This window comes from Canis lupus, chromosome 34 (assembly GCF_003254725.2).
Source record: "Canis lupus dingo isolate Sandy chromosome 34, ASM325472v2, whole genome shotgun sequence".
In the NCBI taxonomy this organism is placed as follows: Eukaryota; Metazoa; Chordata; class Mammalia; order Carnivora; family Canidae; genus Canis; species Canis lupus.
The window spans coordinates 15,942,468-15,970,263 of record NC_064276.1 but is presented as its reverse complement, the minus strand read 5'-3'; the positions used below and the strand labels follow the sequence as shown (position 1 = coordinate 15,970,263).

At 34.7% G+C, this 27,796-nt stretch overlaps 1 protein-coding gene across 13 annotated transcripts in view; it reads left to right on the top strand.

Annotated features, from left to right (window-relative positions):
• Window positions 1-19,155, top strand: part of DCUN1D1 (defective in cullin neddylation 1 domain containing 1) — a 35,249-nt gene extending 16,094 nt beyond the window's left edge. For 7 of the 13 annotated variants that reach the window (XM_025451199.3, XM_025451201.3, XM_025451202.3 and 4 more), the window contains exons 2-7: window positions 607-823; window positions 2,278-2,446; window positions 4,688-4,818; window positions 14,423-14,505; window positions 14,750-14,846; window positions 16,354-19,155. In XM_025451199.3, coding sequence (XP_025306984.1) covers window positions 607-823; window positions 2,278-2,446; window positions 4,688-4,818; window positions 14,423-14,505; window positions 14,750-14,846; window positions 16,354-16,433 — 777 coding nt within the window. In that variant the 3' untranslated portion in view covers window positions 16,434-19,155. Of the gene's footprint in view, window positions 1-363; window positions 383-606; window positions 824-2,277; window positions 2,447-4,687; window positions 4,819-11,398; window positions 11,481-13,962; window positions 14,218-14,371; window positions 14,506-14,749; window positions 14,847-16,353 lie in introns of those variants that run through there. The other 6 variants (XM_035710170.2, XR_007408216.1, XR_007408214.1 and 3 more) reach the window with 6 other exon arrangements.
• Window positions 19,156-27,796: the final 8,641 nt, after the last annotated feature.

The window sequence follows — 27,796 nt, the reverse complement described above, 5'->3', positions numbered from 1 at the left end:
TCATATTGCATTGTTTTCTATTTGAGTGCAAATATGAGGAAATTCTTGGTTCCTGAACACCACCAGGAGAAATGTAGGGTACTCCTATTTCATTTCTTTTTTACATTTGGTAAAAATAGCAAAAAAACAAGGGGGTGGAGTTGGGAGAATTGTACCCTATCCTTTATAATGGGTTTTAGAACTGCAACTAACACCTGTTAATCTCACTGTTCCTCCCAGGTCATCGACTGTTCTGGCTGGTAGATAATGTCACTGCTTCCCCACCACTCCTTATGCATCCCTTGAGAGCTTTGTGCTTGGTCAAGGTTTTGAGAGTAGCTGTACTTCCCTTCCTAGAATCTTGATATATGCGCTGATGATCATCTTTTAGGAGAAATTCAGGGTGGTTGAATTTCCTTTACCTTCGAATTTCTTCTGTAAAATAATACCGAGTTTTGTGTTTTACATTAAAAAAAATTCTTTCTGATTAATAGAAAAATAAATATTAAAATATTTTAATATTTTATGAGAAAAAGTATTGTTAAGAATGATTAGTTAGCCATGTAGAAATACTTAGTCATCTGTGATTTTTATGTAGAGTTTCAATTTATTTTCTGGTTTCAATAGAACAAGTTGAAATCATCACAGAAGGATAAAGTTCGTCAGTTTATGATCTTCACACAATCTAGTGAAAAAACAGCAGTAAGTTGTCTGTCTCAAAATGACTGGAAGTTAGATGTTGCAACAGACAATTTTTTCCAAAATCCTGAACTTTATATACGAGAGAGTGTAAAAGGATCGTTGGACAGGAAGAAGTTAGAACAACTATACAATAGATACAAAGGTGAGTGCTTGTGACTTTAAATATTTTGAACCAAGTTTTCCAGTTACATGCTTCTTATGAGAAATCAGGCATACATAGAACATAAATTGGGCGAATGTGCCTAGGAGTGCTCTGTAGATCTTAGAATTACTTCAGGAGATCTGAGAGAAATTATTTTTCCTCTTTTCACTAAAATTTCTTCTTAGCCTCTTTATTTCTTCCTCCCTTATCCTCCCCCCCCCCCTTTTTTTCTTTTTAAAGATTTTACTTATTTATTCATAGAGACAGAGAGAGAGGCAGAGACACAGGCAGAGGGAGAAGCAGGCTCCATGCAAGGAGTCTGACATGGGACTCGATCCCGGGTCTCCAGGATCATGCCTTGGGCTGATGGTGGCGCTAAACCGCTGAGCCACCTGGGCTGCCCTCCTCCCCCTTTTTTCATGTGCCATGCCAATTTTAGAATAGTGACTGAGGACCTCGATTTTTCCCCTCATTTTTATAAAGCCTGCATAATAATTTTAACAACTTTTAAAGAACTGTGAAGTAACACTCTAAAAAAGTTAAACAACATATTATAGCTAAATACAGAAGAAGTTAATAGTTTCTCCCTCTTTATTCTCCTGGGGGAACCAGTATTTAATAGCCCGGGTTGGATCCTTCCATATCTTTTATGTTTACGCAGAAATACATATACACATTTTCTTTCAAATCCTTCTTAAAGTGGGATTACATTTTTTGCTTAACTAATGCCCAAAAGGCAAAAGATGCACACATTTTTTATTCCTAGAGATGTTAGCAAATCACTTAAAATAGCGTGCTCTATGAGTGGCTCTTTCTCCTGTATTTGTCATTACTTTAGATTTTTGCCTTCTACTGAGGGGGGGGCACTTGATGGGATGAGCACTGGGTGTTATGCTATATGTTGGCAAATTGAACTCCAATAAAAAGAAATTAAAAAATAAATAAAACAAAATTTTTGCCTTCTGATGAGTAAATATTGATAGTTGGGTGTTTTCTTTAATTTGAACAGCAGATGCTTATATTGAGATTGGGATTAAATTGTAGAATTATAGTTTTTCTGATATTAAGGAATGATTGCCATTGTAAAATGAATTTTGCTGTAAGAAAACAACTTCTGTACATATGTTTAGGAAAAAATCCTTTTCTGTGTAGGAGTATCTGATTTTTGGAGTGTAAATTAGTTTGGGACATTTTTCACATGAATAAATAAAACTTAAAAATCAAGTGCCCACCTCCCCCCTATATCCTCCTGTTCATCTTAAGAATGCTATTTCAGGGATAAAGTGGCTTTAAATATTACAGTGGGAAAACATCTGTTAGAGTAGTATTATTTCATATCTCTGATCTATTGTGACCATTTTTTTAAATGGAATATAGAGCATTACCTTTTCCAGTTTTAGACATAGCATAATAAAGTATGGCACTAATTTAATATTGCTCTGTTATTTTTAAAGATCCTCAAGATGAAAATAAAATTGGAATAGATGGTATACAGCAGTTTTGTGATGACCTGGCACTCGATCCAGCCAGCATTAGTGTGTTGATCATTGCGTGGAAGTTCAGAGCAGCAACACAGTGCGAGTTCTCCAAGCAGGAGTTCATGGACGGTATGACAGAGTTAGGGTGAGTATATAATTACCCCTGGAAATTAGATACATTACTATGAGAGTTAACTGTGGAATTGAATTGTGTTATGAATTTTTAAATACCAGTTTTTAAATTTACCTGCCTACAAATATTGGTATAAATAAAAATGGGCTAGTATGCGAGCTCCTTCCCATGTTATACAGTTTCCTGGGTTTGTCAAGATATCTCTGTAGTTTGGCCTATTCCATTTGCATTATACTTTTATCATTTGTCTCTGAGGGAGGTTCATTAGTATTAAAATAAATTACTATGCTTTAATATTTAACATGGATAAGTGAAATGATCAAGCTTTAATTTATTTCTTAATGTGAGGCTGGGAACTTTGAATTTATAAATAAACTCCTAGAATATAAAATCCTGGGAGTTACTAATCACTTTCTGCTCCACTTATACCTTGACCAGCTGATGAGCTAAATGTCTTAAAAAGTTAAAAAGTCGTGGATAGAGATGTACCTATGGCGTCTAGTTGTCCATAGTTAATGAGGATGTGAAAAAGTATTTGGTTTATGGATAGGTAATGGGTTGCTGCCCTTTGTTTTTAGTGAGTGACTAGTAATAATAGCTAACATTTGTTGAACATTCATTTTATTTCAGGAGCTGTGCTAAATAAATAAGTATTTTCACCTATGCAACTTTGTGAGCAAAGTAGTGTTTATACTCATTTTAGAGACGAGGAAAGTGAGGTACAGAGAAATTACAGAATTAGGTAAGATTAGAGCCAGGATTTGAACCCAGGCATTCTGATCCTTGAGCCTGAGGGTCATTGTAATCAGAGTCCAGAAAAGACAGAAAAACCATGTGAGTAATTTGAACAGGGAAAATTTTAAAGATCAAAATGTGTAAAAGAGGTAATAAAAAAGAGGTGTAACAGAAGTGGTAGTTGCAGGAAGCTTCCCTCACCCTTACGGTGGAGGTAAGTGAGCAAGGAAGGAACCTAGGAAAGAAAAATCTCTGCAAGGTTGAGATTCAGGAGCTCAGAGGAGAGGGTGTGTGGCTGCTGCAGGAACACGGTGCCTGTGATGTTTGCTTTGCCTGCCACTCTGGTAGAGGAGAAACTGGCTAGAGGCCACTTGCTGCGGAGCCATGTGAGTTGCCACCATTGGTGAACACTCCCGGGAGCTCCCAGCACACTGAAACCCTTGCTCCGCAGAAAACAAACTAGGATAGGCTAAGTGACTTCTTCCTCTTCCAGCCTTTCATCGCCCTCTGTTGGTAGGACCTAACAGTGAGCCAGGCTGGTAAGAAAAACAAAGCCTCATGATTGGTAGTTGACTGCGGATAGTCCCAAAGTAGGGCAAAGAAGGGTAGGTTTAAAGCTGAGGAGCAATAAATTAATAACTGGCCTAGACACTGTGTTCTGCCTCCCAAGCTAGTCCTATCCAGAACTTGCTGGGATTTTCTGTACTAGGACAGGCTCCATTAGAACTTGCTTGTTTTTCATTTGAAACTGAATTCATATAAAATATAATGAACTTACAAATCAAAAGTTTACTCTGCAAACTAATGAGCTGGAAGGTGTTTTGAAGAACACAGAAGGGGAATAAAAACAGCAGTGATTAGAAGAAAAATGGAATGACTGGTTTGTGGAATCTATAAAAAAATAGAATATTTCTGCCTTCTGGGTATTATGTGGAAAGTAAGATGGGTACATAGACCCTTTCAAGTCCTTGGAAGTTGAAGGCTTTGCAAATGTAAAAAACGCTTAACACTGATATGATAAGCAGTTGGGAGATGGTAGGGGGCTCAGCTGATATTTATTATTATACTTAGTATAACATCACCTTATTAAAGGGTTGCTTCCTCACCTAAGCAAGGCACTATGTTTTCGCTTAGTTTGGGAGCTAGACATGTAACTTGTTACCAGATAAGGAGTATCTATCACTATTTAAACTAGTGATTGTTATGGTGATTACTGTACATTCTATTTACTGTAGCTGACTTCTACAATTTGGGTGTGTTGATAGTCCAATGAATTACATAATTAAAAGTAATAGCTCATTTCTTTTAAAAATGGTAATTCTGACATTCAATCACTCCAGACCTTTTCTTCCTCCAGCTAACCCCATACTTGTTTATGTAATATAAAAAGATGAAATTTCAACTAACTGATTTTTTTAACAGTTCTATGGAATAAATATAAGCTGTCATAGGAATAAATAAGTCCTTAATTTATAGTGAAAAGGTTTATCTTTTATAAACTTTAATTTTACAATGTAGATGTGACAGCATAGAAAAACTAAAGGCCCAGATACCCAAGATGGAACAGGAATTGAAAGAACCAGGACGATTTAAGGATTTTTACCAGTTTACTTTTAATTTTGCAAAGAATCCAGGACAAAAAGGATTAGGTAAGAATTTTTAAAAATTATATTTGGTGTTTTAGATATATTAAAATACATTGATAGTGTGTCACTTTTGTAATGGAAAGTTTTGTGTTTTGAACATGGAGTCATCATGAAAATACCAGTTACTGAAAAACCATGAGAAACCATGAACTTCTAGTTAATCAGAAAATATTATGCACATTGAATGATAAACTTATCCTGGGTACCATATCTGAACTACTAATCTTTTTTTTAAGAACTACAATACATAAAATAAATACTTGTTAAAATTCCACTGACATACATTATGTACATATATTTACTTGTGTATATTTCTATATTTATTATCTAGAAGATATTGTAGGCTCCTAGGACCATAGTTTTTTCACCACAGATCTATAGAAATAGCATTGTAAGATTTACAAGTCATAGAATGTCAAAGAAATCTATCTTTTTGGTATGATTTTTTGGAAGCTATAAGAAAGAATAAAAGTAATGATTATTATTTATAATCTTATGCAGAAATCCTATCTGTAATCTTCCACTGTTAACAGTTTAGATCAGTCAATTTGTGCTGTATGTAATATTCATACACTTGCTTTAGGGATAGCAGGGGGTGGGGGTTGGAAGTAAAAGCTACAGTGTAATTTACAGTTTACCTAGAGAGATTTGATGATAGCAGGTAATACACAATAGTAAACCTTTGTGAGGGTTTTAGATGAAGAGAGAAATGAGTAAAAGCAGGAATGGTTGGGAAATGCTTCCTGGGCAAGGTGGGATATGAACTAAAGAATATGGTATTTGACTATACAAGGTGCTCAAGAGGATAGAATGAATATCCAAAACTTCAGAAATAAGCCTCGTTTCTTTGTAAAAGAGAGAAAACATTGATGTAATTTTAGTGGAATTGCTTATTTGGAGATTAAGTTGGTGAGACATAGTAAGGCTTGACAATCACAGGTTTCTTTTAAAAACAGGACAGAAAGTTTTAAATTAGAATTTGTGGGCAGTAGGGATGCACTGAAGATTTCGATGGTGATATCTTCATTTAATGTGTGCTTGAAGTGTGCCTGGCAGTGTGCTAAGTGCATAAACTGCTTCATCTCATGTTTAATAGTTTTATGAGTTACTCATTCTTTCATTTAATAAGTCATCACCTGCCATGTGCCAAATACATAGTAATAGAGTGCTAGTCATTTTTCTATCCTGATTTTGCAGATGAGGAAACCTTCTTGCCTACAGGAAGGTTAAATAACTTACCCAACGATGGAAGTGAGTGTGTTTTTGATTTTGAAGATCCGCTAGTTGGAGAGGCTAACAGGGGCCTCTTGCACTAATCCTTTTTATATTTTAAATTAGAGGGGAAAAGGCATTAAGAAAAGGATTATATGAATGGGGATTAGACCGAGAAAGTGGTTGAAATCTAGTGAGGAAGGGATAAATGTACATTTGTATTGAAGATTTGGCCTAAAGAGTGACTGAAAGTGGTTGAATTGATTGAAGATATACAAAATATCTGTAAAGCAAAATTCCAAATAATGAAGCCTCCTTTTCAACTGATTCTTCAGTTTCGATTGGATTTTTCTTCTTGGAGTAAAATTACTCATTTTGTAGGCAAAATAAGCTGGGATGGATGATATGTAGAGTTAGTTTCTCTACTATATCTGTGGCCATCAGTTAGCTGGGCTATTTTTTTCCTAATTTCCTCCTTCCTTTCCACAAATAAAAACTGATTAAAATTTTTGACTATGTATGTGTACATTAAAATTATTTTTGTTGTGTTTAGAAATGTAGTATAATATTTTGATAAGATTAAACAAAATGTTATGAATATAAAATGTTGATTTAAATGGGCTGAATCTATTTCTTTAGTTATATCCCTATCCCTTATTGAAGCACAAAACTAAAAATATTTTGGGGTGAATATATAGTTTTGATATTGAATCTTAGTCCTTATATGTGGTGAAAATAAAGCAAAATTAAAATTTTATTAGATAATTGGATATATTAACATGATAGTAAATTGGAATTTTGGATTATAGAGAAACTTGCAAAAAAAGATTGTACAGACTTAGATTTAAAAATTTATTTTATTGTCTAATAAATACTGAACTTAATAATTGTAATATAGTTTAATGGGTATAGAGTTTCTGTTTTGCAGGATGAAAAAAAGAGTTCTAGAAATTGGTTGCACAACAGTGTGAATGTACCTAATAATAACTGAACTGTACAATTAAAAATGGTTAAGATGATAAATTTTGTGTATTTAACCACAGTTTTGAAATTGTTTAAAAAAAAAAAAAAACTTTTCTAAAACAAACAAAAAAAAAACCTTATAGAATGCACATCCCAGAGTGAGCCCTAATGTAAAATATGGGCTTCAGTTAATAATAGTAGTATATTCATATTGGCTCATCAGTTGTAAGAAACATACCACACTAAAGCAAGATGTTAAAAATAGTGGAAACAGAGCAGGGGGGGTGGGGGGGTTGTACATGTGGGGAGGTATACGGGAACTGTCTGTACTTTCTGCTCAATTTTTCTGTAAGGCTAAAACTAAAAAAAAATCTTAATTTAGAAAAGAAAAAAGCATAATAGGAAGACAAATCCTAGTTTCTCCCTTTGTTTTGCATTGGTGTTGGGTGTCAGGAAATGTAATGACTTGCTTAGTTGAAGAACTTAATTAAAAAGAAAACCGTTTTCTTGACAGCCTTTCTAAGGGCTCACAGGGCTCTTAAATTACAGTATTTGGCAGAGAGGAATTAGAAGATCAGAGGAGAGAAGGTGAGGCCCAAAACAAATTGGCAGAGCGACAGTGACAGCACTGTGGTTTATTTATAAATAGCTCTGCTAGTTATAATGAGAGCTAGTGTTTTCCATATTTTCTCATTTTCTATAACCCGATTTCCTTTGACAACAGGATAGGGTGCTTGCACTATCACCGTCTGCTTCAGGCACCTGGCATTTCTGATAGTCTTCTGAGTCTTAAATTTGAAAGGAATTTTTCGTTAAGTTGTCTAACCTGTCCAAAGTAGCATCCGTAGCTGGTGCTCATTTAGTTTCTACTTTTGAACATACAGGGATTGAACACACATTGTTGTAGGAAGCGGTCCATTCTTGTCACAGGATACTCCTACTTCTTATCACACACTTCTTCCTTATGAAGTGAACATCTCTGTCTTTGTAACTTCTGCTGCTCTTATTTGTCCACCACCGCAGCACGGAAGAAGTCTAACCATTTAGAGAGTGCTGTCACTTCCCCCTTTCTCCTTTGTTTTCCAGGTCAGCATTCCCATTATTTTAACTATTCTTCATTTGAGAAGACCTTTCTTACTCCTATTACTCTCTCCTCCCAGGCACGTTTCCAATTTCTCAGATTCTCTCAAAATAGAGCTCTTAAAGCTGAACATAATTCTCCAGAAGGAGGCTGTTTAATGTAGAACACCAGGAGTCTGTTATTTTTTGTAAGACTGTTCATTCTGTTTGGTCAAAAATTATATTTGTTCTGTAGCAACCATGTCATTTTTAGGACCATGCCAAACTTTGATTAGACTAAAGTTCATAAGTTATTTTCTTGTGAACTGTGGTTCAGCTAGAATCATACCTGTGCAGTGATTTTTTAAATGTTAAGATTATTTAAACATTTATTTTAATATTTAAAAATAATTTTAGAGTTATTTTTTTATTTTTTTATTTTTTATTTTTTTAGAGAGTGTTTTTAAAATGCATTTTCACCTGTGTAATCCCATTTGACTCTTGTAACAACCCTTTGAGCTAAGTAAAAAACCTATTATCCTCTTTGTTGTAAAGATGGAAAAATTTGTGATTAGAGAGGCTGACTTACTAAGGTCACATAACTTTTCGAGTTGGGAGAACCTGGGACTCAGTCTCAGATCTTCTGACCCAACAATCTTTGTGTTTTATATATATATTTTATATATTATATATATATATAATTGTGCAAACTAGATGTTTCTAAGTAAATGAAGACATTGTGAATAGGAATATTAATCACCATTCCATCCTCCCTAGTGAGTTGGCAACATTTTGTTTCCCTTAAGGACAGTATTTGAATCCAGTGTCAGTTCATTTCCATGTTCATTCAGCACTCAATTCATCACCTTTTATGAAATCCCACATCGCCCTTGTTAATTTTGTTTGACACTGGGATTGCCTCACATTTTCAATTTTACTATAAGGGCATAAGAATTCATTCTGTAAGTATCTCAGTTTTAGGCAATGTTGTTATTTGCTAGTCTCTTTTTCTCTATATTATCCTTCTACTTATTCTAACTGTTGTTGCCACTTGTTACCTTATTGTTGAATTTTGTCTCTTTTCCAATACTGCTTCAGAATGTATAATAATTTTTAAAATTGTTAATAATAACAATGATAGTAAGGACTCATATTATTTACCGGCCATTGTTCTAAATGTTCTATGTCTATTAACTTGTTTAATCTTTACAGCAACCATGTGAGAATAGGTACTGTTATCTTTATTTTATTTATTTAGTATTTTTTTTTATTGGAGTTAGATTTGCCAACATATAGTGTAACACCCAGTGCTCATCCCGTCAAGTGCCCCCCCTCAGTGCCCGTCACCCAGTCACCCCATCCCCCCGCCCACCTCCCTTTCCCCACTACCCCTTGTTCATTTCCCAGAGTTAGGTGTTTCTCATGTTCTGTCTCCCTCTCTGATATTTTGTTATTGTTATTTTAAATTGAATTATAGAGAGGTGAACTCACTTACCCAAGTTTCCTTAACTAGTGGTAGAATTGGAATTTAAGAGTCCAACCTTTTGAACGACTTCTCTCTAGCTAGACTCTTCTCTTTGTCACTCAGACATTTCTTTCTAAAGGGCAATTTTTCCTATGTTTGTGGTAATTGACATTCTATCCCTATACAATCTTAGGCATTTCAAACTTTTTTTAAAATTATTTATTTATTTATTTATTTATTTATTTATTTATTTATTTCAGAGAGAGAACATGCATGGGCATATGAGTGATTGGAGTGGTGAGAGGGGTGGACAGAGAGGTGCAGAGGTAGAGAATCTCAAGCAGACTTCTTGTTGAGTGCAGAGCCTGAGGTGAGGCTCAATTTCAGGACCCTGAGATTATGACCTGAACCAAAACCAAGAGTCTGATCTGTAACAAGCAGAGTCACCCAGGTGCCCCTGCATTTCAACTCTTAATTATAACTTAGTAAGTCTTTTTGACTATTCCTCTTTCATTCAAAAATATTTATTGACTCCTTACTCTGTGAGCATGAAGTCAGTAGCATCTTAAGTCTGTCTGGGTGAGTTTGCAACGGTTTTCTTCACAAATATTAATTTTTGAGCCTTGAGGAATAAGTATGTTTTCAAGGCCAAAAAAAAGAAAAAAAAAAGAAGAAGAAGAAGAAGCCATCTCTAAGGTGTAAAGATTAGTAAGTTCAATTGCTCAGAGGTGAGAGACATAGCACCTTTGAGGAACTGTAAGTTAATTTAACCAGAAGTGTAGATTTTATCAGAAGGCAGTAGGAAGATCATTGCAGAACAAAATAAATTTTTTTTGAGATTTTATTTGATAGAGAGTGAGTGAGCACAAGCAAGGTGAGTGGTAGAGGGAGAAGGAGACTTCCTTTAGAGCAGAGGAAGATCATTGCAGAACAAAATAAATTTTTTTTGAGATTTTATTTGATAGAGAGTGAGTGAGCACAAGCAAGGTGAGTGGTAGAGGGAGAAGGAGACTTCCTTTAGACTTCCAGTGTGGGGCTCCATTCTGGGATTCTGGAATCATGATCTGAGCTGAAGGCAAATGTATAACTGACTGAGCCACCCAGGTGCCCCTAAAAAAGTTTCTTTTTAATAGACTTTATTTTTTGAGCTGTTTTAGGTTTACAGCAAAATTGAGTAGAAGGTACAGACAGATTTTCCTTGTACCCTCTGCTTCTACACATACATAGCTCCTTCCATTATCAACATCTCTCACCAGAGTGGTACATTTTGTACTGTTGTACCTATATTGATACATCATTATCACCCAAAGTTTAAGTTTACATTAGGGTTCACTCTTGGTGTTGTATATCCTGTGGGTTTGAGCAAATGTAATAATGACATGTATCCATCATTATAGCATTATACAGAGAATTTTCAGTGCCCTAAAAGTCCTCTGCTTTGCCTATTAATCCTTTCCTCCCTCCTAACCCCTGGCTAACTGCTGATCCTTTTACTGTCCATAGTTTTCCTTTTCCAGAATTAGCCTTTTCAGACTGGTTTTCTTTCACTTGGTAGTATTAATATGCATTTGTTTTCCTGCATGTCTTTTCATGGCTTCATAGCTCATTTTACCACTGAATATTCCTTCATCTGGATGTACCACAGTTCATATAATCTCTTTACTTACTAAAGGGCATCTTGGTTGCTTCTAAATTTTAGCAATTATGGATAAAGCTGCTGTAAATATTCATGTGCAGGTTTTTGTGTGGATGTAAGTTTTGAGTTCATTTGGGTAAATACCAAGGAATGTGATTGCTGAATCATATGGTAAGAGTATGTTTAGTTTTGTAAGAAACTGCCAAACTGTCTTCCAAAGTAGATATACTATTTTGCATTCCCACCAGCAGTGAATGAGAGTTCCTGTTGCTTCACATCCTCGCCAGCATTTGGTGTTGTCAGTGTTTTGGATTTTGGCCATTTCAAAAGGTGTGTAGTGGAATCTCATTGTTTTAATCATTGAAGAATTTTAACATGAAGTGACACCAAATTTATAAATGCCTGAAAGGTCCATAAGAAAGCATTGTGGTTCTTAAAAAGGCGTGGAGTCAGAACTAGAGGAAGAGTGATTGGTTATGAAGCTGTTGCAGTGATTTAGCTAGACATGAAGAGGACTCTAGCATTGGTCCTGACGGTAGGGATGGAGAGAGATTTAAAGGTACTTAGAAGCCAAAATGAAAGCACTTCGACTGAAAGTGTGTGATGAGGGAGAAAGGAGTTTCTCTATCAATTCTGAACGCCTTTAGGGGACATTTGGAAATGTATGGGGGTGTTTTTTTGATTGTCATAATGACTAAGGGTTTCTTCTGGTATTAGATGGGTGCTAAATGTCCTGCCGTGCATAGGTGGCATTCTTCACAACGCACAATGGTGTTTCATTGAGAAACACTGTAGGATGAGGACATTGAGAGAAGGAATGCGAGTCTGTAGAGAAAGATAATGAGTTCAGTTTGAGTTCTGTTGAATTGGAGCTGTTTATGGATACCCAGTTGAAGTTGTCCTTAGGCAATTAGATACATGAATTTAGAACATAGAGATAAAGGATTCAGATTTAGGAGTTGTTGAAGACAGTTGAGCGTATGATGTGAAAAAAGGTAAGGGTTTGAAAAAATCTGCAGGGAGTAGAAATGGTTATTGCTGACATACAGTATCACAGAATACCAACATCAAATGGATGAATGGAGGAAGGGGAGCCAGTTAGAAAACCAGAGACAACAGAGGAAAATAATAGAGTGTTATCAATTAAAGCTGAAAGAAGTGACAGTTCCATCTAGGAGGTGTATTCAGTTTTGTCCAAGATGGCAGAGAGCCAGGTAAATTAAGGACATCAAAGTATTCATTTGGCAACCAAAATTAAGGACATAAAAAGTATTTATTTGGCAGAGATTACTTTCAGTAGAGTGACAGAGGTACACGCTAGTTTATAAAATTAAAAGAGTGTGTGGGAGGTGAGGAAATGGGGCAATACATGTAGGTTACAAAAAAATTCTCTTCTTTTACAACCTAAACCTTCAACCATCATACACATATACTTCCACCCTTGTCAGATTCTTTTAGTGTATCAGCTGACAAATGGGCATTTATAGGTGTCTCCTGGTTTGTAGTTATTTGAATATCTCTGTTGTTTCTTATTTTGTGAAAATTAATTGAAAAGGAAGAAAATGCTAGCACTAGTAATAAGCTTATTCTCATAAATTTAATACACTTAAAATGAAGAAGGAAGTCAGTAAGCATGCTAATAACAGCCACTGTCCTGTGCTGAGCCAGACAATTAATATGTTTAGTTGGTAAAGAACAAAATTAACCTGGAAGGAATATTAGCTATAGAGCCTTCAGGATCACAAGCTTAAGAAGATATTATGTTAGAAGTTGGTGTCATATTTCTAGTTTTCTTAAAATCTGGGGATCTGAATTTGACTTTTAGACTTGCTTTCAGGAGCATATTATGTATGAAAGTAGAAGACTCCGTGTACTGTTTCAAGATTATCTGTGAAGGGAAAGAGAAAGAGGGTAGCTAGTTAAGGGGATAAGAGATCCAAGAAAGTTTTTTTTTAAGATAAGTGCTGTAACCTGAGCATATTCCTTCATGAAAGGGCAAAAGCCGGAAGACAGTGCAGAGTTGAAGATGTAGGGAGAGAGGAAAACTAATTAGTAGACAAGATTCCTTGAAGAGGCAGGATGGTATTGAATTGAGAACAGTGGTGTTAGGCTTATCTTTGCATAGGAGAAAAAAGTGACATCTTTTCCACTGAGTTTGAAGGAAGACATAATGATGGATTTGAAGGTAAGTAGTGCATTTGCACATGGAATGTAGGAAGTTCATTCATTCATCAGTTTGTGAATGCGTACTGCGTTTGCTAGTTTGGGGACATGCAGTTCCTATCCTTGAAGAGGTGAAGGTCCAGTGAAGAAGGGGGATTTTCTGCCTTATGGCCTGTATATTATTCTTTGAGGTACAATGTGAGTCTTTTTGGAGTCTTTCCTAGTCTGAGGATTCTTCAGGTTATCAGGAGTGGTTTGGAGATTGTATCTAAAAGGACTTTTAAGTTACTTGGGATACAATTTTTCCTAACCTGGAGATGGATATTTACTCATAAAAGCTTGGTACTTTCTTAACTAGTTTAGTTCCTTGAAAGAGATCATAGTTCTTTCTTTCTGTCATGACAGGTATTGTACTCTGTCACGTAGCAATATGGCTTCACTCTGCTCCAAACCCAGTTAAATAGCCCTTTTACATCATCATCACACTTTTCCAAAAGCAAATCTTAGTTGATGAATATTAATTTTTAAATCAGTATTCCTAGTAACTCTGAAATTGGGATCATTCTTTGTGGAATGCAGTCCTTTGCATTACAATCTACCTTTGCATTACATTGGTGGTTCTCAACCAGGGCCTGTTTTGCCTCCCCAGGGTAGCTTTGGCAACGTCTGGAGACAATTTTGTTTTTCACCACTGGGGGTAGCATGGAGTTGTGGATAGAGGCCAGGGATGCTGCTAATGTCATAAAATACAGGACAGTCTTCCACAAGGAGAAATTATTTGGCTCCAAAGTCAAAAGTGCTGAGGTTGAGAAATGCTGATGTAAATTAACATTTTAATACTGATCATCTACTCAAGTATCCTTCTCTACATTATCTAACGTAGGCTTCAGAAACCCCCTGTGAGGTAAGTGTATTCTTCTTGCCCTGAAGGTGAGGCAGGCAGGATACAAACATTGGTCTTACCTGTACACGAAAATTTTACGACACAAGTAGTCAAAAAGTTTTTAATTTAATTTTTTTAGGGCTATCTTTGGTCTTACCTGGTTTTTTTTTTGCAGGGATAAATATTCATGGAATTTGAAATACATAATTTATTTTTAATATTACAGATCTAGAAATGGCCATTGCCTACTGGAATTTAGTGCTTAATGGAAGATTTAAATTCTTAGACTTATGGAATAAATTTTTGTTGGTAAGTTCATGTTTTCTGCAGCTCTATCTTTTCTCTACATTTTTACTTTGAAGATAAATTAACATTTTTTAAAGCATGACTAACTCATCTTAGAGTATGTAGTGGACATAAGACGAGAAATTTGATTACTAGATTTCATTACGCAAGTTGTTTTGCATTCTTGGGTTTAGTATCATTTGGGCTGATGTGTTGAAACTCTTTTTAGTGATTTGAATGTTTTTTGCTTGTTTTTTTTAAAAAATAGGAACATCATAAACGATCAATACCAAAAGATACTTGGAATCTTCTTTTAGACTTCAGTACAATGATTGCAGATGACATGTCTAATTATGATGAAGAAGGTAATGAAAGTTTTTGTCTTACCAATTGTGTTTTTGTTTTTACTTCTTTCATACGCTCTTGAACTTCTTGTCTACTTCTGCTTTTCTTGGAGTTGGATTTCTGTCTTCTGACCTTTTATTTGTGCTCTTCTGATGTATAAAATGCCTTCATCCTCTTTACCAGTCTATATTATTTTTTTCTCTAAATACCAACGCAGTGAATCTTGTCTTCCAAAAAGGCATGAATGATAGTTTTTTTTTTTTTAAGATTTTATTTATTTATTCATGAGAGAGAGAGAGAGAGAGAGAGAGAGGCAGAAACACAGGCAGAGGGAGAAGCAGGCTCCATGCAGGGAGCCCGACATGAGACTTGATCCCCAGTCTCCAGGATCACACCCTGGGCTGAAGGCGGTGCTACACCACTGAGCCACTGGGGCTGCCCTGAATAATAGTTTTTATCCATGTTTTAGATTTTCAGTTTACTCATTACTCTTTTTAATGTACTTTGTATTTTTTACTGTTATATCTGTTTGTCTTGTCTATGAACTTGATTGTAAACTCAAGTTTAGTGACTGTCAAGTTTGAAATGTACTTCAGCTGCCTACTGATCAGTAAATGATCACCAATTGAATTCTTTTCTGATATTTTTTCATGTATGTAAAAAGATATTACCATCCACCAGGACCTGTGCTTTTATTTTTTTTAAAATTGGCAGTGATTTACATTGATTTACTCACACATCCTTACCTAGCCCCGCTGGAGAATTAGCAGGATGCATTTTTGAGATTGTTGAATAGAGAGGTACTCTTTGAAAAATCTCCAGTGACCTTGGCCTCCTTAAAAGTGTCCTGGAACTGTTTAACCAGAGATATTATTTTTTTCCCTCTGTTTTCATTATGATGTACAGTCTTCACTAACAAGTGAGAAATCTTTAATCCTGTATATGATTGATGATAATTGTGCTTTCTGTTAGGTCTTATACAAAACTGGAGAACTTCCTAATTTGGAAGTTGGCATGTGGATGTGTAGAGGCATGCATATATGCAATTTAAAATCATTTAGTAATTTATTATCATGAAATAGGATTTGATACTTGCTGTTGATTTCTCCTGTTAAGTTTGCCACAGAATGCCTAGAAACTTTTTTCCTCCTACATAACTATGCTGTCAGTGCTGGCCATGTGCCCTTACAGCATGGCTATTTATTAGGCTACCTACCGGTTCAGTGGCCTTCGTGAAAAAAAAAAACCATGATATTATTGATTGATTACCAGAAGAGTTGTTATTTTTATTCAGAGGATAATCAAGTTTTGGAATAATAGAGCAAGGACAATACAAAGCATATTTTAGGTAGAAACTCTAAAAAGCTAGAATTTTAAAAGTCTTATCAGTGGGAATATTTATAATGATATACTTTAACTGTTATGGGGAAGGTATTTTAAAAAGTAAAGGCTTTTCTTTATAATGTCAGGTTTATTTCTGCTTTTCTTCGCTTCCTTGTTCCCATACTTTTTTTTTTTTCCCCCTAGGAGCATGGCCTGTTCTTATTGATGACTTTGTGGAATTTGCACGCCCTCAAATTGCTGGGACAAAAAGTACAACAGTGTAGCACTAAAGGAACCTTCTAGAATGTACATAGTCTGTACAATAAATACAACGGAAAATTGCACAGTCAATTTCTGCTGGCTGGACTGAACTGAAGATCAATCCTCACAATTCAGACTGAGGGTTGTGTCAAAACTTTAAGGATACATCTTGGACCATATCGTATTTCATTCTTCTAATGGTGGTTTGGGCTTGTCTTCTAGTCTGGGCCGCTCTAAACATTTATAATTCCAACATTGTGGATTTCATCTTATATCTGTGGACCATCCTAGTTTATTCTCCCATAAGTCGTAGAAGCTTTATGGTGATTATTTTGAGGTTTCCATTCTTGCATAAAGCACAATGCTGTCTTCATCAGAAAACAGTTTGGCATAAGAATTAAACATATGAACATCACAAACAATTTATAAAAACTTCTTAAATATATGCTTTGGGCTAGTTGCAAAGACTATGCTGATAGCACTTCCAATGAGAGTGATATATTTAAAGTGTACCGGATCTGGAATGGTGTTTTGGTTTGGGGGATTTTTTTTTTTTCCTGGCAAATCACATGTATTGTTGATGTGAGTAGAGTAACTGATGTCAAAATAACCAACGTGAAAATTTTTTAGGATAACTTGGTGTGCCTACCTGAAAAATATATTGTGTTTCAGACCCTCGATTTCAAAAGGTTCCACAGAACTAGTCTGCACTTATCTTACCCATGTTTATATATAGTTGTCTTACAGGGAGCTTTTATTTAGAAAATGCATAATGTTAGATTCTACTCCTATCTACATTATGCACTACATAATTGGATTTCATTATGATTTTCAAATGCTTATATGCCTGTCGAATAAGTTAAACTATTTAATTTGTTTTGAATGTTTTAGACTGCTACACAATACAATATTCTAAATTTAGGCATGAGGGTTTATTTTTGTTTTGTTTTTTGTTTTTGTCAGCACACTATGGAACACAAATGAAATTCTCTTAATTTATAAGAAGATAGTAGGAATTAAATTTTGAAAATGGTCATGATGAGCCATGAAGTTCAATCCTTATAGGTACTGCATTCATACAAATAGTCCATTTTTGATGACTTCTTATTTTGTTGAAATTGCTTTAACTGCTAATCACTGTGGTTGCCAAATACTTCAGGAGCAAAAATTTTCAAGCAAGCATGTACTTGATGCAAAATACCAATCTGGCTTTTATTTTTGTAAATTATTTAGTTTCTTCACCTTGTTTGTTTCGTTTAAATTAGCTCAGTTTTCACATCAAAGCAGAATTCTATCTTGTATGTATTTTTTTCATTACAAGACCCATGAACTGCTTTCATGCTGAAAATGCCTCATTTCTCTTTAAACTTCCTGACACGTGAAGAGTTTACTGCTTTCTTAAACATTTCTGTAAGGCAAGTAAAAAAAAAAATGTAAAATTTCATACATTGGATGACTTTGGTGTTTAGCAGGACAAGATTTTGCTTTGTATATGCAAGCAACTCTCTAAGGTCCTGTGTTAAAATTATCAAAGGAGTGTACTTCAGAATAGTAGTATGTTTTATGTAGATGTGGAAATGATTTTAAGAAACAATGACATCTTATAACTACTTTTTATTTACGTAATTTCTGAAATTGAGCTTACCCCATAGATACTATATTAATATTCCAATCATAACTTTAACTCAAGAATATAATTCTACCAAAAGAATATTTTGAAAATTTCTATTCAGGTTACTGGAATTGGTTATTTTAAAAAAGAAAAAGAAAAGAATCCTGCTGCTTTCAGTATTTCCTGATTTCATATTTGTAAATATAAAGAGGAACTTCAATTATGAAAAATTTAAAAAGATATATATATATGTACTATTTTGTTTTTTGTCTTGAAGATTTTGAGTTATGGTATTGTTTTCGGATTGATTAATTCGAGTATGCTGTGTTTTAAAATGAGATCCCATTAGCTTTTTTTTTTTGTTTTTTTTGTTTTTTTCAATATAAATGGTTTTTCTTAGAAGTCTGATATTGGTTCATGGCTTAGTGCCTTTGGGTTTACAGACTTTTCCTTTTAAATGCAAGACCTTTTTCAACAAAATAGTGTTTGTCATCATTTTGGTACTAAACATTTATAATTACTGTGTAATTATAAACAAAAAATACATAAAGCTTTGAATATAATTATGTAGCATAAAAGTTAAGGTTGTTCACTCTATGACGGCATCTTAGAATTAAACAATACTATTACTAGGGCTGAAAAGAGAAGACTGGTTTAATGTGGTGTGATTATTTTGAGGATAAATGTCTGGTTACAGGGAATATTTTATACTAAAAAAATACGCATATGGCCATGTATGTGTGTGAGTGTGTCTGTGAGATTGACAGGTTGGAAGAGACATACATGTTCACACACACACACACACACACACGCACACACACACACACAACTTGAAATGCTTTAATTCATTAGTGTTTCAGTCTTCATTTTGGTCAACTCCCCAGGCTGATTCTTTGTTTTAAATTGAACCACAGGTACAATTTTCTTTTTGCCAAATGTCAATACAGGTACACATTTTAAAATGTAATGCTTTTTAATAGTAAAGTGTATAAAATTAGAAGTGCCCACATATAAAAAGACTTGAGATCAAGATTCTCTTTAGTGACTATCATCTGCATATCTCTGTAAGTTCAATTGTGCTTCTTACAATCCCTGTCATATTACCAACAGAGGCAATAAAAGCTTCAGTGAAATTGCCATGACTAAATCATTTCACATATTATTTCAGTGTAATATTTTCAAAGACTAAAATATACCTTAAACTTTTCCAGGAAGAATAATTATTCATGGAAAGAGCATTGTAATGGCAAGTTTTGGGAAGAAAAGACATGCCAAGTCTTGTTTACTACGTTTTTAAAATGTTTACAACTATACTGGGCTGCTTTATTTAATTAACAGTACTGTAGTTGTGTAATATGGCATTATAAGTGTGTGTTCTTCATTAGACTTTTAAAAAGTTTTAATGAGCGAAAGTAAAATAACATGGGAAATTTTTTATATAATACCCTTACTGGGGAATTTTATTTAAGCAAGGTTATACTATTTTTTTTTCCTCAGAAAGATTTAAGCGAATGAAGTGTTCATCTATTTTTTATTTGATGATAATCAAGGAATTTGAGTAGTTGTAGCTAGTTTAATGTGCACTTTGCTTAGATTTTTAAAAACATGTTAAGACTACGTATTGTAAAACTTCTGTAATTTTACATATGAATGGCAGAAGAAAGTTACACCTAATGAAAGAATTTTGGAATGAAAAAGGAAAGTGGTGCTGGGGAAATATATTAGAGTTCACAAAGTATGCCTTTGTAAACCTGAGTCAACTTTTAGCAAGAATTAATTTATATAGTTCTAAATGTTAAGTTGTATATTTAATAGAAAATAATTATTTGGCACCTCAGCAGTTTTCTTTAAATGTTACTTTATAATACTTTTAACAATATGATTTATATTGAATACATAGATGTTTTGATAAAATTTTATCAAATTTGATTATGTAATGATAAAATGTTTTTAAAATGTGAACTATTTAACTAATATCTTAAAACTGAGGACACAATACCTGAATTGTGATTTCTACATAATGTGATAATTAGGGTTCAAATTATGGCTCATCATTTAATTGATTATAAACGAGTATATTTTAAACTATTTACTTGCCTCCATTTTTACAGTCATATAGCAATAATTTCTACTTTTATTTTATAGAAATGTGGTGAAGTTATATATCATGATATCTTTACCTTTGATTTCTGAGGGGAAGGGGTCTATATTTTGTAGTTAATATAAACTTGAAAATTCTTAATAGTGCAAATCCCCTTTTCCAGGTTTATCCATCCTTATTTGTGGCCATTTTGGTTGAATATTTGCTTGATTTGTATCTGTTTCTGGAGGCAGGTAGTGCTGGTTTTTTAAAAAAATCATAATACAGATACATAAATGATTTTACCAGAGTATTCTTGCCATCTTATTTTCTTTTACTGCCTTCTGGGTAATTGGCATTTCCTGCTGACCAACTTACTCATTTAACCACTTTCCACTAGGCTCAATGTTCTGTGTTAATGTGGCTTTTGGCTTTTCTTTGGTTGATCTTTCTTTAAAATGTGACATAAATAAGGAAATTATGATAAAAGGTACACAACATTTGTAGTTGATGGAATTCCTAAAAAATAATGTCTTTTTTTTTTTAAATTTTTTATTTATGATAGTCACAGAGAGAGAGAGAGAGAGAGAGGCAGAGACACAGGCAGAGGGAGAAGCAGGCTCCATGCACCGGGAGCCTGATGTGGGATTCGATCCCGGGTCTCCAGGATCGCGCCCTGGGCCAAAGGCAGGCGCCAAACCGCTGCGCCACCCAGGGATCCCAAAAATAATGTCTTTATGGAGTTTTAAAGATATTATTTTGGGAATTATTTTATAATTATCCATTTTAAAAACTGAGATCCCCAAAAGTATATTTTTAAATTAAGTATATCCAGATTTTTCTTATGAGTATTGCTTAAATATTTTCAGTTTAATTTTTTTGTATTCGTGCTGTACTGAAATGTGACTTGAAATGTAGAACGTTGGTTTTTAAGCCGTACATTGAAGCTGCTATATTCCATGAGGTTGAGTCCCAGCAAGCAGGAGTGCCTCTTCCTCCACTTTATCCATAGCTTTCTACTTATCTCTTGTAGGTTAATGGCATTTCATATGAACTGTGGTTTGGGGAAAAATGTTTGGTTAAGAGAATTTTTTCCCTTAAATGTCTGGCTTAGAACATTACTACTTTGGCAGACTTTCCAGTGGAATGGTAAGAGATGGAGTGTAGATTAGAATTAAAACAGGTCTTATCATAGAAGACAGCAGTGCATTGAAAGAAGAATCCATCAAATAATTTTAAAGCAAAGAGGAATTTTGAGCCAAAATAGTGAAAGCAAAGCTTGATTTGAAGCAAGTTTGAAACTTGCCAAAGGCAGTATGTGACTGGCTTAATGATGACACAAAACAAAAAAGGATATTTAGAATGGATATATTTAGCATATTCAATATAAATATTTACTTAAAATTAGTTCAAGTTATGAAATATTCTAAGAAAACTTTGTATTTAATGGAAATCTGAGGCTATACCAAACAAGATTTTTACAAAAAGGAATAGTGTAGGGCATATGTTCAGGGGAAAAATGGCTAAGACCATGATTTGTCTTATAGATAACATGACACATAGCTAAAAAAAATAATACTTGATCAGTAAGATTTAGAGATGTATGTACTTGGAATCCTTTAAAAATAGCATATTTAGATTTTGAGCAAATGCTGATAATATTCTTAATTCTGATAGTATGTTAGAACTCATTCTACTGAAATTATGAAATTATGAAATGAATAGGCTGTCCGCCAGAGCTCTAAAATAGTCATTCCTAAGACTTTGGTGTAATGGTACCTAAAAAAATAGCTTTAATGAGATATAATTTACACATGATAAAATTCACCCATTGTAAACATACAACTCAATGATTTTCGTAAATTTATAGAATTGTGCAACCATTATCATAATCCAGTTTTAGAATGCTTCCATCAGCCCATTAAAGTTCCCCTCATGGTCCTTTGTGGTTAGTTCCCTCTCCTACCTCTTGCCCAGGCAGCTACTTTTATCTGTTTCATAAATTTTCCCCATCTAGAAATTACACATAAATGGAATCATACAATTTGAATGAAGTCTTTTGTATCTAGCTTCTTGGGCATGTTTTTGAGGTTCACTCATGTTGTAACCTATGCCTGTACTTCGTTCATTGGATTGCAATATAATATTTCATTGTATGGCTATATACATTTTGTTTATTCACCAGTTGGTGGACATTTGGATTGTTCATATTTTTTGGTTATTATGAATAATGATGCTATGAACATTCACATATATGCCTTTGTGTAGACATATGTTTCCCTTTCTCTTAGGTAAGTAACTTCCTAGGAGTGAATTGTTGGGTAGGTTGGAAAACTTTTGTTTAATTTTCTAAAAAACTGCCAAACTCTTTTCCAAAGTGGCTGTCCTATATAAAAATATTCCTGCCACAGTGCATAAGGGTTGTAGTTTCTTCATATCCTTGTGAATACTTGTCTTTATTATAGTCATTCTGGTGGGCCTGTATTTTAAGTGTGCAAATGATACCTCACAGTCCTAACTGTGTGTCCATAGATTGGATATGCAGTTTGAGTATAAGGTGGCTTGAGGGATCACTGTAAAATTACTTACTATAGACATGTACTTAATTGAAGGTTGTTATTTCTGTAGTCAATGAGAAAAGTTGTTTTAGCCTTCTAGCCTCTAGGGGGAGTGCTGGTCCCTTAGAACTCTACTGAGGAGACGTAGTGGCTAGGTGAGTCGTGCTCAGGGCTGATGATTGATGCTATTCTGTGTCATGATTTATACAGCTACCTAGTTTAGCCTGTGACTGGTGGTAATATTTTAAGACATTGTATAAACATTCCACTGCACAGATATGTCTTCCAGAGCTCTTTTGCTTTAAGATAACTGGGAATTTCTTAAATTTATAAAAATTCCGTTGGTATCATTTAGTTGCTGCCAGCTACTTGTGCATACATAGTGGACATAGTGGAGTAGTGCTTTTAAAATGCTTAATAGAAGATTTTAGACAAATGAACAAAGCGGAAGGGGAGGTAGGCAGGGGAATGGGGTAACTGGGTGATGGGCACTGAGGAGAGCACTTGTTGGGATGAGCACTGGGTGTTTTACCATATATTGGCAAATTGAACTTCAATAAAAAAAAGATTTTAGACACACACAAAGTACAATAGTATAATAAGCCTACTTCAACATGATCAATTTATGACCAATCTTGATTTGCAACCCTGACTTATTTTGAAGCAAATCTCACATAGCTTCAAAATAGTTGCAACTATCCCACATAGTTAATTTATATCTTAAAGATAAGGACTCAAATATAACCACAATGCAGTTACCCACTTAAATGTTAATTCTTAGCAATTATCCAGTCAGTATTTTAAATTGCCTTGTTTTGTTTCTAGTCAGAATTCAAATAAGGTCCATATTTCGCATTTATTTTTGTAAATCTTTTCACCTTTGGATTCTCATATACCCCCACTCCTTGGCTTGGACTATATTTGTTTGAAAAAGCAGTGGTTGCTTTAGATTTTTAAATATGCAATTTATATTTAAGGTGACATTTCATGTGTTTAAAAGAATGTATTCTAACTTGAAAATATTTTGAAAGTTAATGAAATGTGATATAAAATATATAATAAATCAACAGGTATTTCCTTAACTTAAAAAAATAATGGACCTTGTCTCTAGAATATATGAAAACCAGTTAATAATTTAATAATAAACTCATTTTACAAATGAGAAAATCTGAATAGACGTTTCTCAAAAAAGACAAATGGCCATTATGCACGTGAAAAGATGCTCTCAATATTTTTAGTCATTAGGGAAATGCAAATCAAAACTACAATGACCTATCACCTCACACCCACTAGGATTGCTTTAATCAAAAAGATAGGGACTCCTGGGTGGCTCAGTGGTTGGGCATCTGCCTTTGGTTCGGGACATGATCCTGGAGTTCTGGGATCGAGTCCCACATTGGGCTCTTGCATGGAGCCTGCTTCTCCCTCTGCCTATGTCTCTGCCTCCCTCTGTGTCTCTCATGAATAAGTAAATTAAAAAATCTTTAAAAAATAAAGATAATAGCAAGTGTTGATGCAGAGGTGGACAAATTGGAACCCTTGTACATTGATGGGAAGGTAAAGTGGTGCAGTTGGTTTGGAACACAGTTTGGCTATTACTCAAAAGTTAAACATAGAGTTAGCATATGATTCCACAATTCCACTCCTAAGAATATAAAAGAATTGAAAATAGGTAGTCACACTCCAGCCCCTGATAAACACCGTCTACCTTGTGTGTCTATGAATTTGATTATTTCAGATACCTCATATAAGGGAATCACAATATTTGTCTTTTTGTGATTGGCTTGTTTTACTTAGCATGTCTTCCAGTGTCATCCATGTTGTAGCATGTGACAGGAATTCCCTTTTATTTTGTCATAGGTATATACAACATTTTTGTCAGTAGACATTTGGCGAGACCCTACTTTCAATTCTTAGGGATATATGCACAAAAGTGGGATTGCTGGATCATATGGTAGTTTTATTTTTAATTTTTTGAGGATGCCCCCCCATACTGTTTTCCATAGCAATTATACTATTTTACAATCCTACCAACGGTGGACAAGGGTTCCAATTTCCCCACATCCTTACCAACACTTTTTTTTATATTGCCATCCTAATGGGTGTGAGGTGATATCTATGGTTTTGTTTTGCATGTCTCTGATGATCAGTGATGTTGAACATCTTTTTATATACTTGTTGGCCATTTGTATATCTTTGGAGTTCTTTTTTAAAAGATATTAATTATTTGAGATAGAGACAGCATGAGCATGATTGGGGGAAGAGGGGCGGAGGGAGTGGGAAAAGAAGGCTCCCCACTGAGCAGGGAGCCCAATGCAGGGCTGGATCCCAGAACCCTGAGATAATGACCTGAGCTGAAGGCAGATGCTTAACTGACTGAGCCACCCATGTGCCCCTACTCAAGTTCTTTGCCCATTTTTGAATTGGGTTATTTGATTTTTTTATGGTTGAGCTGTAGGAGTTCTCTTGATATGTAAGATACTAACCATCTGGTCTAACATGTTAAGTCCAATGTTTCCTTACTGATTTCCTGCCTGGGTGATCTATCCACTGATGAAAGTGGGTTATTGAAGTTCCCTACTATCACTGTATTGCTGTCCATTTCTCCCTCTAAGTCTGTTAATATTTACTTAAAAAAAAAAAAAAAAACCTGAGGTTTTTGGGGGTTTTTTGGTGTGGAATCTTTAGGGTTTTCTACATAAAAATTTGTTCTCTGCAAAACATGACTTTTCAATTTAGATACCTTTTATTGAGATCTCTCTTTCTTGTCCAATTGCTTTGGCTAGGACTTCCAATGGCATGTTTATAGACGTGGCAAGAATGGGCATCCTTGTTCCTTTTTTTAGAGGAAATGTTTTAAATCTTTCACCATCAAATATGTGGGCTTATTAGCTGTGGGCTTTTCGTATATGGTCTTTATTATGTTGAGAGAGTTTCCTTCTATTTCTAGTTTGTTGAAGTTTTTTTTTTTTTTTTTTAATCAAGAAAGAGTGTTGAGTCTTGTCAACTGCTTTTCTTCATCAATTAGATGATCATGTGGCTCATTCAGTTAATGTGGTGTATTAGAATGATTGAATTTCATATGTTGAACTATCTTTGCTTTCCAGGAATAACTCCCACTTGTGATGTATAATTCCTTAATATGCTGTTGAATTTGGTTTACTAATATTTTGTTGAGAAATTCTGTATCAATATTCAGGGATGTTGGTTTGTCGTTGTGTTTCCCTGTCTGGCTTAATATCGATATTGCTGGCCTCACAGAATGAGTTGGGAAGGATTCTCTTTTTTTCAATTTTTGGGAAGAAATTGAGGAGGATTATTGTTCTTTAAATGTTTGGTATAATTTTCCAGTGAAGCCATCTGGTCCTGGCTTTTTTTTTTTGGTGGGAAGTTTTGAGGATGGATTGAATTTTCTTACCAGTTATTGGTCTGCTCAGTTTTTCCATTTCTTTAGTATTCAGTGTAGTTAGGTTGTATGCCCATTCTTAAAATGAGTTGCATATTATATTATTGACTTGTAAATGTTCTCTATATATTCAAAATACTAGATCTTTACCAGATATATGATTACAAATATTTCCTATTCTGTGGATTGTCTTTTCACTTCCTTGATAGTGCCTTGTGGCACAAAAGTTTAATAAAGTCCAATTTATTTTTTTTCCTTTGGTTGCTTGCACTTAGATATCACATCTAAGAAACCATTGCCTAATCCAATGTCAGAAAATCTATACTTATGTTTTCTTATAAGAGTTTTATAGTTTTAGCTCTTACCTTTGTGTCTGACCTATTTTGAGTTACTTTTTGTATATTGCATGAGGTAGGGGAGAAAATTAATTCTTTTGCCTTGTGAATATCCAGCTGTTCCTTACCACTTGTTGAAGACTATTCTTTCCCTGTCAAATGGTCTTGGCACCCTTGTTGAAAACCAATTGTCCATTAATGTGTGATCGTATTTCTGGATTCTTAATTCCCATCAGTCTATATGTCCTTCTTATGACAGAACTACATAGTCTTGATTCCTGTAACTTTATTTTTTATTATTTTAAAAAATTTTTTATTTATTTATGATAGTCACACACACAGAGAGAGAAGCAGAGACATAGGCAGAGGGAGAAGCAGGCTCCATGCACCGGGAGCCTGACGTGGGATTCGATCCCGGGTCTCCAGGATCACGCCCTGGGCCAAAGGCAGGCACTAAACCACTGTGCCACCCAGGGATCCCGATTCCTGTAACTTTATAGCTAAGTTTTGAAATCAGGAAGTATGACTCCTCTAATTTGTTTTTCAAAAAAAATTTTTGGCTATTTTGGGTCTGTTGCATTTCAATACAAATATTAACATCAACTTGTCAATTTCTGCCAGAAAATGCAACTGGGATTTTGATTGTGTAGAATTTGTAGATCAGTTTTGGAGCATTTATAAGTTTTGTGTCACTATTTCATGTGTCTCTTTAATATTCTTGATTTTTAGTATCACTGCCTTTAAGTTTTCATCATGTATTGCCTAAGTGCCTGTGGCTTCCTATATACTGTCTGTCGTTTTTCTTCCAATCACTTATTGTTTTCAGCATGGCTTATCCAAAAGGCTTAATTAAGATCTTCTGGTGACCCCTCAGAGCTTTCAGAACATATTCACTCATTCAAATAAATGTCTCTAATCCCTTAATGTGTCAAGCATTATCCTAGGAACACAGCAGTGAACAAAAGAAAAATAATTGCCCTCATGGAGCTTATATTCTAGTATAAAAAATATATATATTGTGATATATAGTGAGAAGTGCTATGGAGAGGGGAAAAAGCAGGGAGGGGGACTGTGAACTATGTAATTTTAAATAGGGTAGTCAGGGAGAGCTTCACTGAGATAGCTGAATACCTAAAGGAATGAAGGTTAATAAGCCAGGCACATATCTGATGAAAGCTTGCAGGCATAGCAAATAGCAACTATAAAGACTGAGTTGGCAGCGTGTTTGAGGAACATCAAGGAGGCTAGCAGGCTGGAGAGGAGGAAGTGAGAGTAATAGGAAATGAGATAAAAGATACAGTCAGTAGAACATGCAGTTCTTGATCTCGGGGTTGTAAATTCAAGCCCTATGTTGGGTGTAGAGATTATGTAAAAAAAAGATCTTAAAGTTAACAG